The 19,638-nt window shown below is 38.3% G+C and overlaps 2 protein-coding genes across 3 annotated transcripts in view; both read right to left on the bottom strand.

Annotated features, from left to right (window-relative positions):
- Positions 1–587: 587 nt before the first annotated feature.
- Positions 588–4,532, bottom strand: ctsla (cathepsin La). Of its 2 annotated transcripts, none has more exons than XM_084113530.1 (8): positions 4,396–4,532; positions 3,007–3,142; positions 2,784–2,906; positions 2,542–2,694; positions 1,648–1,872; positions 1,384–1,552; positions 1,149–1,266; positions 588–1,050 (listed from the first exon to the last, which is right to left on the bottom strand). In XM_084113530.1, the coding sequence occupies exons 2-8, from the start codon at positions 3,130–3,132 to the stop codon at positions 951–953; spliced, it is 1,014 nt and encodes a 337-aa protein (XP_083969656.1). In that variant the 5' UTR covers positions 3,133–3,142; positions 4,396–4,532; the 3' UTR covers positions 588–950. The 2 variants fall into 2 exon arrangements, with proteins under 2 accessions (XP_083969656.1, XP_083969657.1); XM_084113531.1 differs by lacking the exon at positions 4,396–4,532 and adding an exon at positions 3,832–3,978.
- Positions 4,533–6,513: 1,981 nt separating this feature from the next.
- The window catches only part of dapk1 (death-associated protein kinase 1), a 72,514-nt gene continuing 59,389 nt past the window's right edge, over positions 6,514–19,638 (bottom strand). The window contains exons 19-26 of the mRNA XM_084114452.1: positions 17,610–17,687; positions 15,699–15,915; positions 14,712–14,897; positions 14,179–14,376; positions 13,056–13,194; positions 12,704–12,824; positions 11,754–11,942; positions 6,514–9,418 (exon numbers count right to left, since the gene is read on the bottom strand). Coding sequence (XP_083970578.1) covers positions 8,150–9,418; positions 11,754–11,942; positions 12,704–12,824; positions 13,056–13,194; positions 14,179–14,376; positions 14,712–14,897; positions 15,699–15,915; positions 17,610–17,687 — 2,397 coding nt within the window. The 3' untranslated portion in view covers positions 6,514–8,149. The remainder of the gene's footprint in view (positions 9,419–11,753; positions 11,943–12,703; positions 12,825–13,055; positions 13,195–14,178; positions 14,377–14,711; positions 14,898–15,698; positions 15,916–17,609; positions 17,688–19,638) is intronic.

Below are 19,638 nucleotides of genomic sequence, written 5' to 3'. Positions count from 1 at the left end.
GAAGAAGTCGATTGTGACATAGTATGTCTGGAAAACCTTTTTTTTTTTAAACCCTCATGAACATGACTTATGCTGCTGCTTAGGTTTAAGAAAGCAGTACTGAAAAGCAGTACCATTCAATCATAACCAACTAACTTGAATAGGCTTAGTTACACTAGTTTGGATTTTCTGTTTGCTAATCAAGTCAACAAAATGTCGCAGTGTGATAGTAATACATTTGTTTTGCAAATGATATGTAAATCTACAGCAAAATATACACACTATCGTTCAAAATTTTAGATATTTTTTGGAAAAAAGTATCCTATCCTCACCAAGGCTGCATTTATTTGATCAGAAATACAGTGACGTATTCCAATTTAAAATATGTATTTGATGTAATTTATTCTTGTGTTGGCAAAGCTGAATTTTCAGCATCATTACTCCAGTCTTCAGTGTCACATGATCCTTCAGAAATCATTCTAATATGCTGATTTGGTGCTCAAGAAAAAATTATTTTGAACAGTAGTGTATGCTGTTATGGGCAATAATATGTTTTTTAAATTCTATATATAAAACTACTGGAAGAATGTAAATCCAAGCGGAAACAGTTCCAATTTTAAAAGTTTAATTGATCATACAGAGAGTAGAAATAAAAAAAAAAACACACACATTTGTACATTTCAACTTAAACTAAAGAACATGTATTTACATTGAGGCAAAAATCAACTAAATCAATGCGATTAAAATGACCACAAAAAAAAACAATTGCATAAAGTCCCTAAAACAGTGTCACACAATGCCTAGAGCTTGAGGTTTCTCTCTCTCACAGTCTCATTCAGGCTGTGAGACACAGTCCCCTGTGTTAGGCGACTCCTTTTTTACTACACTAGTGGATTTCAGTGAACCACTCAAGTAAACGAGACACTAATGTGGCCTTCTGGTACAATGTCTTGATTCGAGAGGTATCTTCCTTAGACAAGAGGGTAGCTAGCTGCTGTAGCAATGCCACAGTGGTTGTGTCGGTCCTTTGCCATTAAGATATATCCTTTATCACCCCAGTTCTCACTCCAGCTAGAATACAGAAAAGGCACATTGGGTTAAAAACACTGGCTTTAAACATTGGCCATTCATGGTTTTAAATGAATGTACAGTATAAATGACCTTCTTACCTGTTCTTGACAATCCAGTACTTCTTGCCATCAACATCCTCACCCTCAAAACCATAACCAACGGCAAGAACGCCGTGATCTAGCTCCTCGCTGCTGCATTCTTTCTCATAGTAGATGCCTATAACAAGAGGTATACATCCGTTAGTTCACATCAACAGGCTTCTCCTTCACTAAATTGTCATAATGTAATTGTCATTTAGTAGGCTTAACAACTAGTGGTGAGAGATATGCACACCTGATTGGTAGAACTGGAAAGACTCGTGTCCCGCGTCAATAGCCACTGACACCGGCCCCACAGAGGCTATAGCTTTCATCAGAGCGTGTTCCTTTCCACTGGGAATGTCAACGAATCCGGTGTCATTGGCTGCACTGTATTTGGGATCGTAATGGCAGGGCTGATCGTCCTGAAAACAAATGTAAAACAAAGCATGCATGTTATGGTAATCTTTTAAGTAATTAATCAGAAGATTTCAGAAGAATAAAAAGTAATGTAACTTACAGTTCCCAAGTAGGGGTAGGACTCCTCTGAGTCCAGACCGCTTTGGTCCTTGACGTACTGGAAGGCCTGGTCCATGAGGCCTCCGTTACAGCCCTCGTTGCCTTCAGGACGGGAGCAGTCCACCAGGTTCTGCTCACTCAGAGACACCAGTTTTCCAGTCTTCCTGAACATCTGACCCTCCATGGCTCCGGTAGTGCTGAAGGCCCAGCAAGAACCGCACTCACCCTGAAAATATCACATTTGAAAATGTTTTAGACCAGCGATTCGCAAGCAGGGGGCCGGGGGCCATAAGGATCAAGATATTTCTTATTTTGGTATCCCATTTTATTTCTTCAAAGAACCACTGTCTTGAAAAACCTGGATATACGAAGAGGCCTAATTTTAAAAATGTGAATTTTAGACCAGGAAAAGTCATGTGAATTAATAAATCATGGGTATTTTTTAATAACTGCTACTAGTCACTAGTAATAGCAAGCTCTAAAATATTTTGTGTAGAAATTGCAAATAAAAAAAAAACTTCTGGAAAAGTTACTGGGAGTTAATTGAAATTTTGAAATGTAATTATAATTTTTATTTAGTTTTTGTTATTTTAAATACAATTATTTTAGTTACTTTTTTATTTATAGAAACTACGAATGTGCATACATTAAAATGAGTTTTGAAAAAGTAGTTTATTGAATAGGCCTAACAGATGTAAATGGTGTATATGGTTTATTTATGACATGTTTTCTCTGTGATTACCCGAAAACACAACTATAATCTTTCACATACATCATAAAGATCTAATTTTCAAAGTGGTCAGACCAGTTTTTTTTTTTAGTTTAAATAGGAGCCGTGACTCGTATTCCATTGTATATCATTTCTAGCTAGTTAAGATAAAGGCAGCTATCTCACCTGATCTTTCACAGGAGTCACATATCCCTTTTCTCTCCAGTCCAACTTATTTGGGACCACCAGGAAGTTGGGTTCCATGAAGAGGGATCCAGTGAATCGCCTCTCCTTCTTTTGCTTGAAGCCATTCATCACCTGCCTGAACTCCTCATGAGTCTGTAGATATAGAATAGATTGATTAATGCTGAAGGAATTTCAAAAATCAGTATGCATACGCCTCAAATAAACTTCTTCTGCAGTCTTACCATATCACCAAAGTGGTTCATTCCGAGTCTGTACGTGTGTTTGCCCATGGAGTGTTCGAGATTGTGCATTTCGATCTTATTCAAGTTTTTCTCCCAGACCATTCGCCTCCACCCCTCCTCCTTCTGTGTTGAAAGAGATAACATAGAGTTCCACATCTTGCTCCGTTTTCAACGTGTTCATGTACATTTAAAGCCAGCAATCTCTCTTCAAAGGAACACTCACTTCATGGTATTTTTTACTGTGCCAGTTCTTCCACAGCTCCCAATGGTCATCCAACTGCTTGTCCAGAGTTGGAGCAGCAAATACTGCACTGAGGCACAACGTGAACGCTGCCAAATACACCCTCATGATCTAAACACTGCGGGGGGAAACAACAACAGGTCAGACATGTTGCAACAAGTGACCATGAACTGTTTTATTTCATGTAAAGATATCAAACTTAAACATGTACACGTTATTGTTATTTTTTACCACCCTTTTAGTCCGAATATTTTAAATCGAGACATAATTTTTAGTACAAATATTCAGGCTCTAATATGGAACCGACTACCCATTTCTTTGGTAGATCATAAAAAGTCATAATTACGAGATAAAAAAAATCTAAATTGTGGAAATATAAGACCTTTTAAGTCGACTTTTAAGTGATTCCGAATTTTAATTACGTAAGTCAGAATCCAACTTTTTGTCATATTGTTTTACTTGTGCGGCTGAAATAAGAATTATTGTAATTAATATGCTCTTGAGTGCTGAATAAAGCTATTTAAAATGGTTACATATAATGTTACGCAAGACATTGCTGAAACGGCTTGAAATCTCAGGCCAAATATTCCTAGTCAATCACCTCGCTGCTGTATAATTAGGCCTAACGTTAAACGTGTATGCATATTTAAAAGAACAGGCGTATTTTTCCACAGTGTCGTGAGATCAGATTACTGCCACGATATTTGTTTACATCGTGTAAAGAACCAACAGCAGCCAGATGTAGTTAATAACCTTGTTATGAATAATAAAAGCGAGTGGACGCGTAAATTAAAAAGACAAACCTACCTATGCCGCCTATATCGGTAACGTTAACGTTATATGACTGTAACGTTATATCTTCTAAAAAATATATATATTTGATCACAGCACGGGCCTCCGGACAGACACACACACTGGTCTCTGAGACAGAAGAGAATACGGTGTTCCTTTAACAGCAGTCACGGGATCCGGGCGGTTGGGTTGCAGCCCAGTTTCTCAGGAAAAGAAAACAAAGAGCGAAACCAGGCCACGGAAATCGAAAAAGAAACTATTGGAACAATTTGAAAGAAATGGTCATAGCAAAATGCGCTATGCTTTACCCATCTAACGTTAGGCTATTAAGCGAAGGTATAACCGCGTGTCGAATACAGTTCTAAAGAAGAATGTATTTTGTATTAAGTTACAGTTCATAAGAATGTATCAGCAACAGAGCGACCTAACAAGCTCGATTCTTTTCTGTAACGTTATAAACCTAAAACAAAACAAAGATGTATACAATTTGCACTAAAGGGTCCATATTGACGGTTTTTTAAAAATAAATAAATGTTAAAACAACAACAATTTCAGAAAGCTTAAAAACTCCTGACTCACCCTGTTGTCCTGAATCCCGAAGACAATATTTTTTTTCACAGACGGGCCACAAGTTTATAGCACATCTGAAGGCAAATTCCTCATTTCTCATTGGTCGAGACTCTTGCCTATAGATCTTTTGATCCCGCCCCTGCGAACACGTCAGAGCATGTGACCCACCAGCACGTGATGAGTTCCCGACAGATTATGATCTTACTCATGGAGAAAAAACAATGCTGTTTCTAAAGAAACAACATGAACAAGATACAAAATTGGGCAACACTTTATTTTACAGTGTTCTTGTTACATATGTTACATGTACTTACCATAGTAATAACATTAATTTATGCATAATTACATGCAACTAACCCTCAACCAAATCCTAATCCTACCCTAACCCATAGTAGGTACATGTAGTTCATTAATATCACTAAGTACTCAAATATATAATTACACTGTAATAATGACACCTTAAAATAAAGTTGAAAAAAAAATTGTTATACCTATTCAGTTGTTTAACCTATTATTAACCATTCAGTAGTGCTTTTGCCTCCTAAGTGTTCAAAGAAAGGTTCTTACACAACATGAAATCTATTACAGTTGATTGAAAAATATTAGAATTAATTGCCAAACCAATATTCTAAAAGCTGACAAGATCATTTGTAGATAAATAGATTTAAAACTTTAGATACTAAATTATAAAAGATAATAAAACAAAAGGGACTCTATTTTAATAGGCAGTCTTACATTTTCACTATAAAATCACTATAAACCGCATTGAACTTCATCACCCTGCTCACTCACACATCGAGAACACAAAGACCAGTGTATATTGGATTTACTATCAGACAGTATGTCTATGTGAGGACGTCAGTGCAGGTTATCTAGTGCCATAACTTGACTCTGTGACAACATTCCACATTGTTTACATTGATGCAAAGCTTTGAGGCAGGCCAGAATTAGAATCCTGCTGAATCTACATAACAACAAAGGGGGGAAAATACTGATTAATGTTTCGTCTGTCCCAAGTATAGTGCACAATAGCTGTGGATGGTAAGATTGCTCAGTTATCACTTAAGCCTATCAGCAACCCTCTTAAAGCAATGATCAAAAAGGAGTAGTCAAAAGAAATACCATTGATCAAGTGTGAGCAACATACAAGCCAAACATGACTCTGTTTTAGATTAGTAGCCTATTACATTGTCACTAAATGTTTTTTTTAAAGTCAACTACAGTCTATTGGTATAGATGGTTCAGAACCTTTAACATCCATGGATAAAGATTCTTAAAAAGAAACCTGCTTTTGGAACCTTTATTTTCAAGAGTGTGTAACAGAAACAGAGCAGTAAAAAAAAAAAAAGAAAACAGGAAAGCTTCAATATGCTATGTTGAAATATGGGGTGGTAATTCCATTTGCTGAATAATGCAAGTTCTGTCCTGCCACATGACTCCTCAAACAAAAAAACAAACAAAAAAAACACCCCCAAAAACAAAACAAGCACATGACTGATTATTCATCATGCAGCCATTATCATTTTCAATTCATTTTAGTGGGCCCTGCTTCTCACAGTTGATTTGAAGGCCTCAGTGGGGAAAGTATACACGCAAAAGCCATTTTACACAGAATTTACTGGAGGGCACTCGAGAAAACTTTAAAATACATGGAATGTTTCTGGAACAGGTTTTTTAGCATATTGCACAATTTACACCAAGTAATCAGCCATTTTGTAGGGGAAGACTTCCTGTCCTTGCAATTTCCATGACAATCTCATTCCTTCAAATCGTTTCTCTCAGTTTCTCAGCTAGTGTTTATTATTTAGTGTTTTATTATTTGCTTTCATATAACTATGAATATTTCTCTGTTTTCACATCATATCTTTCCTTTGTACTGTGCCCTTGAGTTGGGGTGCTCCATAAATAAAATGTATTATTATTATTATCCTATAAATCTTTTTCAAACAGCGAAATGTAAATGTAAATTTGTCGTCGTGTTTTCCGATTTGTTATTTTGTTTTCTAAATTGTTAACTTTTTTTAGTCTTTCCATTGTGGTTTGTATTGCACTACTCGGCCACCGTACAAAATAATGCATAAACAACACCATACAAATATTTTTCAAAAAGAACATTGATGAGAGTCATTGAGTAAACAATTTATTATATAAAAAAGTAGTACACTGTAAAGTTGAAGGAAGTATTAAGGACATGGCATTCAGAGACATGCGAACATAATATAAATAGAGACATAATGTGAAGGTCTTGTGCAAAGAGATGACTGTACAAGTCTTAAATACACCAGGATAAATTTCCCTCTGATGTACCCTGTTAAAGTCTTAAGAGGGGAAATCATGAACCTTGACCACAGCTAAACAGAGAAAGAGCTCCATAATACATGGACTTAAATCACAATATAAAAATGTGCCGTTTGGAATGAGAGAACAAAATATGCCAGATTCCCTTTTAAAATGTCTGTGATTTTCAGCCTGCAAGGGGAATGATGAAGGGTTGGAGGAAAGACCTGTTCCAAAATATAATATGGAACAGTCCTCGGGTTTTTCTTTTTTTGTAGACATTAAAAACATGATGAAACTGCAACTGTCTCATTTAAAGGAGAGCAAAAAAGTCCTAGCATGTGTTTAGATGTAACAGAAAGTCTTTGCTGCCATCTACAGTTTTCAAGTTGTCACTTCATTTGTCTCCAGTATACCTCAACCAGACAGGTATTCGATGCAAATGTCGACATATTTTAATTCTCCAGTGTAAAGAATACACGACTACGTGTTGAAAATAAGTTTGCTTTAAACACTCAACAACAGTGTAATAGTGTGAAACAGATAATATTGATATAACAGCTGAACAATTGCAACAAAGATCATGCTTATCAATACACTGAAGCAGACACCATTTTTATATAAAAAAAAGAATGATATCTTATTTGTCACGTAAGTGCCTCGATCATTTCATCATTTCCATTTGATAGGTAGTTAGAACTGTAATATTTCTCAAAAGTGAATGTGACAAGTGTAAGTGTTAATAGGACAAATGTGAAGGATTTTCGAAACCAGGTTTTAAAATAATTTACCATGTACTTTTGCTTTTAAAGGAATGTTTAGTATGTTGGTTTGTGCTTCATCAGTCAAATACAATCCTGTCTGAAAAATTATGCCTTTTAGTTGCGATAAGAAACATTCAGGTAGTAAATGTAAACCACACAATTTTCTATGTCGTAGAACAAGCATAAATCTATTGTTGCGTAATAGATATGTTCATTAAAAGCTTCATAAGACAGGTAAACACTGAAGCACTTGCAGAGGTGCACATCTAATTTTAAAATCTACAATGATGGCTCTTTGTCAACAGTTCGCTTTCTTCAAGGCACTCAATAGCTTGAGTCATTTATTAAATGTTGCCAAGCACTTGGTGATCTATCATTCGGTCATCAAATTTAGTGTAATTCCCCTATAACAGCTGTCTGATTATATAGAAGTAAATAGCAAACTGCGGATTCATTCAATTAGGACATTTTAAGAAAGGCCGTCTACAGTTTCACCTTGGGAATGTGAGACAGCCTATAAAAGATTTGCAGGGAAAAAAAGTTACACAGGCACCTTTTGAGAGACACCAAGGATGAACATTCAGAAATCGCTAAGGGCAACAAAATGGACATGAACAGAGTATCTGATTCAAATACTTCAGTCTCAGGACCAGCTGGGAGTTTGATATTTAACACCGCTCTGCCGGATAATTGCACGTTTCTCTATAGACACCAGTGACGTCCTAACGAGAGATCACGGAACTGATGGAGTTGTAGGACGTGCCGCCCCCATTACACACCGGGCTGTAGGGCTCCGGTGGGGTGCCCAGAATCTCCAGGTTGACCCGGAACACTGGCGCAGCTCTAAGGAGGAAATCGGCTGCGTCCCGACGGCCAAGTTCTCGCAGCTTGGCGAGCAAAATGCCTATGGTTGACTCGGGTCGTTGGCTCCACTCTTGCAGGAGCGTGGCTGTGGGGCTGACAAGGGAAAGGGGGTCTGCAGGCGGAGTCCCGTTGGTGCCAGAACTGTATTTAGCAGCGAGCTCGCTAAGGCCCAAGTTCATGGCAAGCAGGCACCAGTCCTTTCCGAGGGCATCGGGTGGGTCCAGCAGGCGGCAGAGCTTGCGTCGAGCCAGGTGACTGACTTCCGCCACGGGCACTTCCCCACCAAGACTGCCCTGTTTGTAGACATGGGTGCAACCTAATGCTACGATACTGACGAAGCTCTCACGATAGCCACCCATGGTGTTCGACAGCGCGTTCTCGCCTCGAGCCTGAGCGCGGAAAAAGTCCCTCGGCTGGTAGAGCATGACAGGGCCGTGGTGTTCCCGCAGCTGCTGAGGGCTTAGATAATGTCGTGCGGTGAGCAAACCGGGTAATGTAGCAGCTAGGAGACCCTCGGCCATGCCGCACAATGTGTCCAGCAAAGCATAGCAACGTCCGGAATCTGCGTCAGGTCCTCGTAACTGTACCTCCACGCCCTGCCCGTGGTTCACAAGCAGAACCAGAGCCTCAGCGCCACCGAGTCCGACCCGAGCTCCACCGCTCCACAACCTCACATCCTCGGCCTCGGCCTCAGGCTTCTGTTGCCGGCCCCACCGGCATAAGTTCACTTGGAACTTGTGGAAAAGTCCACAAGGGAATGGCGCCAAGTGCTCCGCAGGGACCACACGCACTCCACCGTAAAGCAAAGTGTCCTCACCTTCGATGTCTTCCTCATCAGTCCAGGTGTGCTGTAGGCCACCCGTGCGTATCAGGGCGGGAATGTCCACCATCCCCGGGTTGGCTAAATCACGGGCACATACGTCCATGGCGTCGAGCACCTGGAGAAGTTCATCGATGTCCCCTTCGCTGACAAGGTTTTGGAGTTCTTCCACACGGTAGCGGCCTCGGTAGTGGTGGATCGCTTTGGGGGTTTCAATTGAGAGAAGCTTGCCGAGTACGTTACTACAAAGCCAGCGAGGATCTAACAGGACAACATCCTGGACAGTCTCACTCTGCATGATGTTAATCTAGAGCAAAAAAGGGAATAAACATTATTTTGTGCAGGGAAATGGGTGATTCTGATTGTCATTTAAAGGTCTGTTCACATTAAGGTGAATATACAGTGCAATTACATTTTTATTTAAATAAACGGCTATTAAGGCCTGTTCACACCAGGACGAATTTCGTGCGCGATATTCGCCGACGTTTAACGCATCGTGACTAAACAAAGGGCGCCAATGTGAGTGTGCACACCGACGCGAAAAACGCCACGTGTAAAAGCGTCATTTTTTACAAAACACCTCGGCTTTGTTTTTTTGGTTTGACGCGCCGCGTCAAAAACTATCCGACCAATGAGATTGGCGCTTTTGCTCACGTGTCTGGAGCTTCTGAAGTTACAGTAAAACACAAGTTGGGGGCGCTCAAACACAAAACGGTCTTGTCGAGCACACATACGTAACGGCGAAGAAGATATACGCCAAGTAGCATCTACACTGCCGGGAAGAAATAAGACGAGGAAGATGCAAGGCAAGATGAATGTACAGCTGCTGGTCTCGTTGGTGTCGGAACATAAAGAACTATATGACAAACGCGACAGCGACTACAAAAATCTTGATAAAAGAGAACTGTTATGGAGTGGTATTGCAGAGCAAATGGGCCTTGATGGTGAGTTTCATTTCACTTGATTGTCTTTCATGTACATAGGCTTGTAACTTTTTCCCACAAACGTATTTCTGTTTTACATTAAGCGCCATCTAATGTCAGGGAATGAATTTGCATGTTCACCCGGCTCATCGTCAGCGAAAATTGCTTGGGTGTGAACACAAAAAACGCGTTGAAAAACGCTGGCGAATAACGCGCGCTGATATTCGTCCCGGTGTGTACGGCCCTTTAATGTGTCTGTTCAGACCGACACAAACATTCACATGCTGTCAATGTGACAGATTTTTTTTAATATAGGGATGTTCTAAATTGTTTTCTACTGCACCACGAAGAAAACCAATAAGATTCACACTTTTGGTCACATTCTCAGAGCCGCTGAAGTTACATAAACCTACAACTCGGTGGTGCTCACGAACAGACTATTTTGCTAAGTGCCAGTGAACAGCAGAGGGAGAATTTGGAACCAGCTCTCTATACTCTTGTATTTGGTATTGTTTGATAAACACCACAGTGAATAAAAAAAATCTGATCGGTTATTTGAAAACATGTAAATACTGTTTCACTTCTTTTTTTCTCTCTGAAAAGCGGGTGTCAAAACAAAGTTGCATACCGTTTTGTGACTGCTTTTCTAAAAGCACCACCTACTGTTAGTCAGTGAATATGCATTTTCATTGAGCCAATCAGGTGTTTTTATGCATTGGTCTGAACAGGCCTGAACATATCACGTGCAAAAATTAGACCAAATATTTGTGCTGGTGTGAACAAGCCTTTAGGTGGCTTCCATAACAGTTCAGCAGATGTGTTGATCCAAATTTAAATGGTCACTTTAGGAGTGAAAAGTCACTTTCTCAATGAATTTTTTTTTTTTTTTAAATAAATGTGATGATATACTGTATCATCACAAATCATCAGTAGATATATCAGTATATCAGTTATAAGTGCAGAATTTAGGTCTGTTCATCACACAGAGCTATTGCATGCATTTGGAAGACTAGGAATAAGGCAAACACATTGTATGGAAAACTTTTATGAAATTTGGAGCTTGATAGCTCAAGATTGCAATGTATTTTCATTATGTACAAAGAGTGGCCAGTAGAAAAAAAAGAAAGTCACACAGGCTGACACAAATTGTCATCTTTGGGTGAATTATTCTTTGAAGAGAAATGACATAACAGATTTTAAAGGGGAGGGGGGGTTAGACACAATGGATCTGAAGTCCAATAAAACAGAGCATCTTATGTAAGTAAATGTTAATAAAGCTGAATCACAGCTTGGCATTTTAGCCAATCAACATCAAAACATTCCCTAAAATGTGTTTAAGTGTTGCTGCTGAAAACACAAATGACTAATATTGATGAGAATGACTCATTCACCTGCCCTCTCTATCGGTGAAGCTGATGTTGTAATGGTTGTGGGTGGTCAATAGACTGACAAAGCCCTTATTCAGTTGCTGACGCCCACAAACTCATTTGGACCCACATAAAAACATGTTTGTAGATGTTCTGTATTGTAGACTTTGGTGGTTTGAATGTGGCATTAATAGCGGGGGCGTGTGCGATAGTATAGCAGAATGCATGAAAATAATCATTTTAATTAATGATACAGTGCAACCACCTAAAATACACTTTATACCTACAGCAATATACTCATAATTCAAACATGCATACATATTTAATCATCTGCTCATCATCACACACACACCTCTCCTATGCTGTGAAGTTGTGAAGCCAGTTCCCGCAGATCCTCTTCGCTGGCTAGAGGGTTGATTTGTTCTTGCACATCCACAACAAACTGTTGCCATGACATCAGCTGGTTTGGCCCATTCAGTTTCCGCCAGGAAGGCAGAGTGGACAACAACTTCTCTGACAGCTGAGTCATCGGCCTGCAGGTCTGTCAAAACGAGAGAGATAGAAAAGCAATTTTTACATTTCTGAATGTATTTGTCAAAGGGGTTGTCAAGTTGGTTCAGAGTGGTTCTTAACATGTTCATGTTCCTATGCAGTCGCTAGGGTGTTTTGAGTGGTTGCTCGGTAGTTACTTTCTAGTCCAAGACAAACGAGTGGGTTTTTAATATTCTCACCTCGAAATATTGTACAAATGTAAGTTTAAAGAGTATTTTCCCCACTAACCGAAAATAGGAGCAATAGTAGAAACCACCACTGATAAATGAACGCCAGGCTTCCTCAACACTTCAAACATATTGTACTAAATATTTCATAAATAAATACTGTACTAAATACTTCTTGAAATAGTTTTTATTTCTTTATAGTATACTGCACTGTACACAAAGATCCATTCCAGACACAATATAATGGCAGATGAGAAAGAAATGGTAACAGGTACGTGTAGGAGTGAGAGAGAGATAGAGATGTAGGAGGAAGGATCTGAGTGTCAGTGTTTGATATTGTGTATTTCTGAGAGAAAACTGTGGTGGTTATCTGACATGGTAAAGAGAAGCGAGCCTCATAATTGAGATCAGACTATCAGAAAACATTACATATAATCAGAATTGCTGGAAACACAAAAACCCAAAAGAGCAACATCTTTAGAAAGTTCCATGTCTTTTTCATTATTAATGCGAATCATCAATGTTAAAACAGGGGGGTTTCAGGATGTGCTGGGATGTCCAAAAGAGTGGAGAACGATCTTACAGAGATGATGGTGTTGCGGAGCTCTAACAGAAGGTTTCTCAGCAGCTTCATGTCTTTGGAGTTGGACGCTCCTGCATCCATGACGAAGAGCTTCTCAGCAATCTGCAGATCATTCCCAAACCTGATAAAAAATAATCAGTATAATACTCAATTTAATAGAAACAAAGCACATTTAAGGCTGAGTAGATCTACTCAATTGATCATTTTGACTTATAATGATGTTTTATCTACCAAATCACTATAATCAGTAGGATTTAATCCATGCTCCATAGAGTAAAAGGATCACTCTGCCAAATATCGTCCTTGTAGGTCTCATTAGATCCAAACCGACAGTTTATATTGATTTAATCACCTGTTTCTGACTTCCCTAAGTAGAGATCTCTCCTTGTCATAGCTGAACTCTCCCCCAAACGATCGGGGCAGATTCACAATGTCACCATGTGTGGCCACCAGCACCACACGCAGTGGATTCCTGATCTTCCCTCCAAAGGCTGCGGACACAACAGAGCACCAGTCTTATGATCTGTTCTGAACATCTTTAACCTGAATGCATCATTTTAACTCATAATTCCATAGACCATAGACAAAGAACTGGATTCCTAGATTTAGACTGATGCACTGACTCTAATGAAGTCTCTTTTCGGCATTATCCATAACACAATGGAAGTGCCTGCTACAGTACTTACACAAATTCATCAACCATTACTACGGTGCAAGCAAAGGCAAGTCAGGCTGAAATTACCAGAGAGAGTTTGAGAGGGACAAGAATGAGAAAACTACAAACAGCATCAACAGAGTGGAGAACAGTGAAACAGTGATGCATGGACAACAAAACTACATGCGAAAACTCATACGGATTACCTTGTTAATGTAGTACAAATAATAATATTTTAAAAATGAATGTGTTAAAAAAGTAACTATTGGAGAATTGATTCAAACCAACTAAAGCAACAGAGGTACAATAGAACAGAATGCAGGGGGGCTTTCTTGATATGCTTTTAACTAAAAAATATGGTGCACATAGTGTGAAAAACAGCAAGACATTATGCAACGGCTAAAACATCCATCTAGCGGTTTTTGTAGCTTACTAATATAACAAATGTTATTCGACTTATTATGGAATGCGAATTTCAACAGTATGGGTGGGCAGAGACGGATGAATAAAACTGAGCCTTAACAAAAATGCAATAAATGCAGATATGTTACGGTGTAATTGCACGACTTCCATGAAAAACATCAAGCCTATTAGTCATATAAAGTCTATAAGTCTATACAAGTCATAAAAACTACTTTTTTACTAACCAAGTATACAATATGAATTTTAATCCAGATTTTTTTTATAACTTTTTCCTAAGACCTCTTAATCAGAGACTTCTAAGCTTCATCTGTTCTCTGTAATTATTGTTATGGGAATCCCTCTAAAAATGAGGAGGAAAAAAATCCATTAATTGCAGACTGTAGTCCCGCACACATACCGATGTTGTCCTCTGGCAGCGTGAGAGCCTTTAGGCAGTTGAGCCAGAATGTGACCTGGTTGAGTTGAGTCTCATAAGGCTCCTCCAGACTGAATAAGACCAGATGAATCGCTGTGGCGTCATTTGCAGCGAAGTAGTCATATGAGCAGTAGTAGACGGGATTACCAGAGAACTCCCATATACAGAAGTCTCCAACACCTGAAAACACACCCATACACCAATAAAATATAATACAATTCATAAAATAAAAAATATAAGAATCATGTGACACTGAAGACTGGAGTAATGGCTGCTGAAAATTCAATTACAGGAATACATTACATAGTAAAATATGTTAAAATAGAAGAAAAAAAATTGCTTTAAAAAATATATATATTTCACAATTTTTACTGTATTTTTTAATCATAAAATACAGCCTTGGTGAGCATAAGAGACATCTTTCAAAAACATGAAAGAATATTCAGTTTATTATATAACTACATAATCTAAGAGATTTAAAAGAGTAAAAAAACATTAAAAAACGTGACTTTCACCATTGACATTGGTGTTCTGGATGTCGATGGCTTTGGTGGCGGTGTCGTCAGCCGCGGAGAGAGCGTTATGAACAGGACTGAAGACCTCCAACACTCCTTTAGTCAAACTGGGCTCAAACATCATACTGCGGCTACGCACACTTACATTCTCACAGCCTGGGTATAGGTTAGAGATGCTGACAGACACTACAGGCACACAACACACACACAGGGAAGCAAAAAGATAGGAAGACTGTAAATTACATTGAATTTTATGAGACTCTTTTTAATTTATAACAATAAATACAATATTTGTAAACGAAGGCTAAATTTGGCCTATTATTTGAGGGTTTATATATTTTTTTTAATTTGAATAATTTCATGACCTGTGGAAACCCACCACAGGGGGGAGCTCTTTGCTAAAGTCCTTATTCCAGCTTTCCCAGTGTTGACAGGAAAATAAATATAGTAAAAAAAACATACTGAAGCTTTTTAAGGAGAAAAAATTATCTTCATAGCAAGGGAAATGTTGCTTATTTGGTTAAAGATATGGGCTGGTAATGGAAAAATATTGTATGTTTAAACCCCTTAATGGATGATCCATTATCACCACATACTGTATACAATATTTAAAAAGTAAAAAAAAAAAATAATAATAATAAAAATTCGTGACAAAAACACAGAAGTGCAAAGAGCCATTTTTAGTTTGGAGAAATAACACGAGAGTCAGATGACTCAAAACTCTTTTTTATACCCTACAAATGTGTTAGTCGCACTGCGCTGCACACGTCTCGCTCGATCAACGCCTTCCACTGAACTTTGGTTCCTTCTAAAAACTTTTCTCACAGAAACCCTGAGACACCTTCCTCAGTTTGGCTGCGGCATGACATTGATGTGATTCTGTGACGTGTGTGTGTTAATTTGGGAATGAGTGAGGGAAACGAACAAAGTTACAAAGCTTAATTTTTAGCTTTTCAATAAATTCAGAAGGAAGACACATCACCCTACCTGAAGGTTTGGAGGTGACCGGTGAGGCTGGGTGTCGTACAGGGTTGGTCAGTCTGGTCCTTCTCCGCCTGAAGAAACTCCGCAAGATGCCACACCTCAAAGATTCCACCAGAGTGCTCTTCCCTGCTCCAGAGTGGCCGAACAGCTTGAGTTTGACGCGAGGTTGAAGGGTCTGCGTAGGCCGCAGCTGCTGGATGTAAACGCTCTTATGGTTGTCCTGTAAGACCAGTCAAAAAGGGCATGTAAATGAACACAATCCAATGGCATTACAACATGACATATGGACCAATGGCATAATGGTAATGTGACTGAGAATGTGCAGTGCATCCTAATGAGTGTAATTTATAGGCTCTTAATAGCTAGTATTCTCGGTCTGCCAACTGAGCATAATCCACATTTTGTAGCAAATAGCAAGATGCCGAATGCCATATATTAAATCATGTATGTGGCAGTCAAAAAAGCGATGTTAAAAATCTAAAGTCAAGTTTGTGTCTAATAGATAAACCACACATCTGAGTAGTAGATCAAATCCAAGCGATTGCAGCATTAAAATGACTGAGATAAAATAAAAATAAAAAATGTTCTCTGAAGTTCAAATTAGAAGCGACTGAAATATCTTTTTTATAACTTTTCTTGACTAAATTCTTTTTAGTCACCTTGAAAATGTTTTCGCCACAGTAAAGGACTCAAAATGCCATCTGGGATTTTATTGGGATTAATTGGCAGATCTGGCGCTATGTGTCACATTGATGGGAGGGGCTGCAAGCTTCAGCTATGATATTATTGTACCAGAAAATTTACATGGTATTTTAAGGTTCTATAAAAAATACCAATGAACATGCTCAACAAATCATGGTAAGAACATGACACTATAGTGTGTATTTTTCCCATTCACTTCCCTCTCTTTGTTAAAGAGTTATGAACCAAATCAACCAGCAATGAGGTGAATCACAATATTAACATTTTTGATGAGAATCAAAGTAATTGAAATTCAGACAAAGACAAAATATACAAGACTGTGAATGCATACATATATACCTATATGAAATCAACAATATATTTTTACTCTAAAAAAAACTGTAAAAAGTTTATTGCAAAATAACTATATGAATCTATTTGGTCATTTTTTGCAGGGCTTCATAGGATTGGACAGGCGCTAAAGAGTTCTTTTGGCACTATTTGACGCGATTCTCTGATTGGTGGAGATTTATTTTTTTTTCACCAGGAATTCCACTGTTAAACACGATTATTCAAAAATAAGCTGAAATAATGCAGACTGATGGCTACAGAAAAAGCATAATTATTTAGCTCACGTTTTTTTTTAATTATCATTAAAAATTAATTCCAATATGGAGAATATGAATGGTACTTTTACTTCTGGAACCTGACTGTTGCATGTCTTTTTGGTACCTTTTTGTTAGTCATTATGGTTCAGAGCTGGCCACTGAACATTTAAACATTAATTATCTTCAAAATGCAGTATTAAAAAAACTGCTGCATGGCATGTAATAATCATAGCCAATATGAGCATATTTTGTGGTGTAATACACAACTATATGGAGATGGATTTTGGGCCAATGAGATTTCAATTATAAAAACTATAAAAACTAATAATAGCCCAACTACATATAATTGATATATTTCAATATGATCTTTCAGGCCAATAGCGGATCAGTGGGTTAAAAATTATATGTTATGCAAGTCAAACATTTATTTTTAAAATAACAAAATCAGTTCTTCTACATACATTTTAGGGGGATGAAAGCCATTATTGAGAGCAAAACTGACATCCTTTGCAGGTGTCATAGAAAAAGGCAACAAGGATCTCATAAGCCTTAACAAAGCATTCATGTAATGCAAATGAATGTCTCTTGAGTCTTAGTGAGATGAATAATAAACAAAGACTCACACCTTTTTCAGCTTGGCCAACAGCACTGCTACATGCTCCTGCTGCTCAGCAGTCGCGAGATCCTCCGCTGTCTTTCCATCCTGCAAGAGACAATGACAGTGATGGATAAACTGCAGCGACAGAACATTACAGGCAATACGGGGCCCGTCAGCGTCCAGTGACACAGATGAACGAGTAAAGCTAGATAAATAAAAGTCCATCAGCCTTTCATCTGCTCAGTATTCCCAGACCACTGCACTCATAAAGCTCTGATAGACAGAGAGATATAGAGAACGAGAGAGTGAGTTTGCTGGGTATGGGTGTAAAAGAGAAAGTGAGAAGCTAACAAGGGAAAGTGAGAAAGAAAGAAGAGAGAATATCACCTAACAGCTCAACAGCGTGGCTCACAGTATGCTACAAAAGCTGCTTGAGACAAACAGCAGGTACGGTGTTGATTATGGCTGAAATGAATGAAAGGTGTAATGCTGCCTCCAGCTCACATAAGATGATTGTATATTTGAGATGAGTGCAGATGAAAGACACCGCAAAATTGTAATCAGTCAAAAATTATTCTTATCAGTCAAAAATGATTAAGTCAGTACCAGGGTGGCGTTCTGGCACTCAGCCATTCACTCTACAACACTCATTTGCTACAGTTTCATGGAATTGCTTGTGCTTTCCGTTCCACCTGACTGCTGCACTCATTGAAGAAGAGTTGTGATACAGAGGGTAATATTTTTCTGAACAGCTCCCAACTCTTCACACACCCCCTCTCACTTCTGCTACTATCTGTCTGTCCGCCCATGGAAACAGTCTCTTCACCCGCTAGAAGCCATAGAAGCGCCATGCAGTTCAGGAGAAGTTCATTACATCTGAGAATATTATAACACTGTTTTCTATTTTAATTAAATATATATATATACATACAGTCTTCAGCGTCACATGATCCTTCAGAAATCACTCTAATATGCTGATTTGGTGATATGATGATCATCAATGTTGAAAACAACTGATTCAAATTTTTGTGGAAACTGTAATATATATACACATACACAGATAGTCTCTTATACTACCATTAAAATGTTTGGGGTCTGTAAGTTTGGTATATAAAGTATTTATATACCAAACTTACAGACCCCGATAATTTGAATGGTAGTATAAGGGTTTATCGGTGTTCTTTGCCTGTTTTGGTGGGTTCTCACTAGTTTAATTCAGTTTTCTGCGTTTTCAGTTATTTTCCTTTGTTATTCATTGTCTGATTATTGTTTGCACCAGATTTTTATTTGGCTAATTAGTGCATTTAAGCCCTGTGTTTATTTCTGTTCTTTGTCAGTTCTTGTCGTGTGTACAGCGGTTGTCCCGTTTTTTGGTGTATTTTGAGTTCTCCTAAATAAATATACACTGCTGTAAATAGATCCATTCTCTCACCTTTATTGCAATCGTATGTGCCAGGTAGTGTATACAGTATCTATTATTCAAACCTCAGTATTAACCATCAAATAAAAAATCCTGATAAATTGGAAATACTGGAAGCTTTGAATTATATTTGACACTAATGGGCTAAACCCCATGTGTCATTTATATCTAGAGACCCCCCTGGAAAATGGTACTCATTTAAGTCGGTTAATGAGGACCAACCAATCTACATTTCTAATCATTTTACGTGGCAGCAATGGAATGATAAAAAACATAATGAAAGCATCAATTACACACCTAATGTACTTTCTTTGCTATTAATTTTTTCACAAGCACTGTAAAAGCTTTCTGTCTTTGTGTGGAAGTGAAAGAGAGAGAGAGACTATTTCATTACAACCAAATTGACGCACATAAGAACTTCCCAGGAGGTTTTGACAGAAGCACATGTGTGATTGTGAAATCAGCATCAGGGGAGGGGTTGTGGATGGAGGGGTAATGACTATCAGTAAGAGAGAGCCTGCTCGAGGAAGTATATTCCACAGAAATGGCATATGTAAAAATGGCATAAAACATACAAACTCAACGACAGCATTAGAAAAAAAGAAAGAAAAAAAAAACCTGAGGCAACTCTGCAAT

The sequence above is a fragment of the Abramis brama genome (genome assembly GCF_963993115.1).
Source record: "Abramis brama genome assembly, chromosome: 5".
NCBI lineage: Eukaryota > Metazoa > Chordata > Actinopteri > Cypriniformes > Leuciscidae > Abramis > Abramis brama.
The sequence above is the reverse complement of the archived record's forward strand: the minus strand, read 5'-3'. Positions and strand labels throughout refer to the sequence as shown.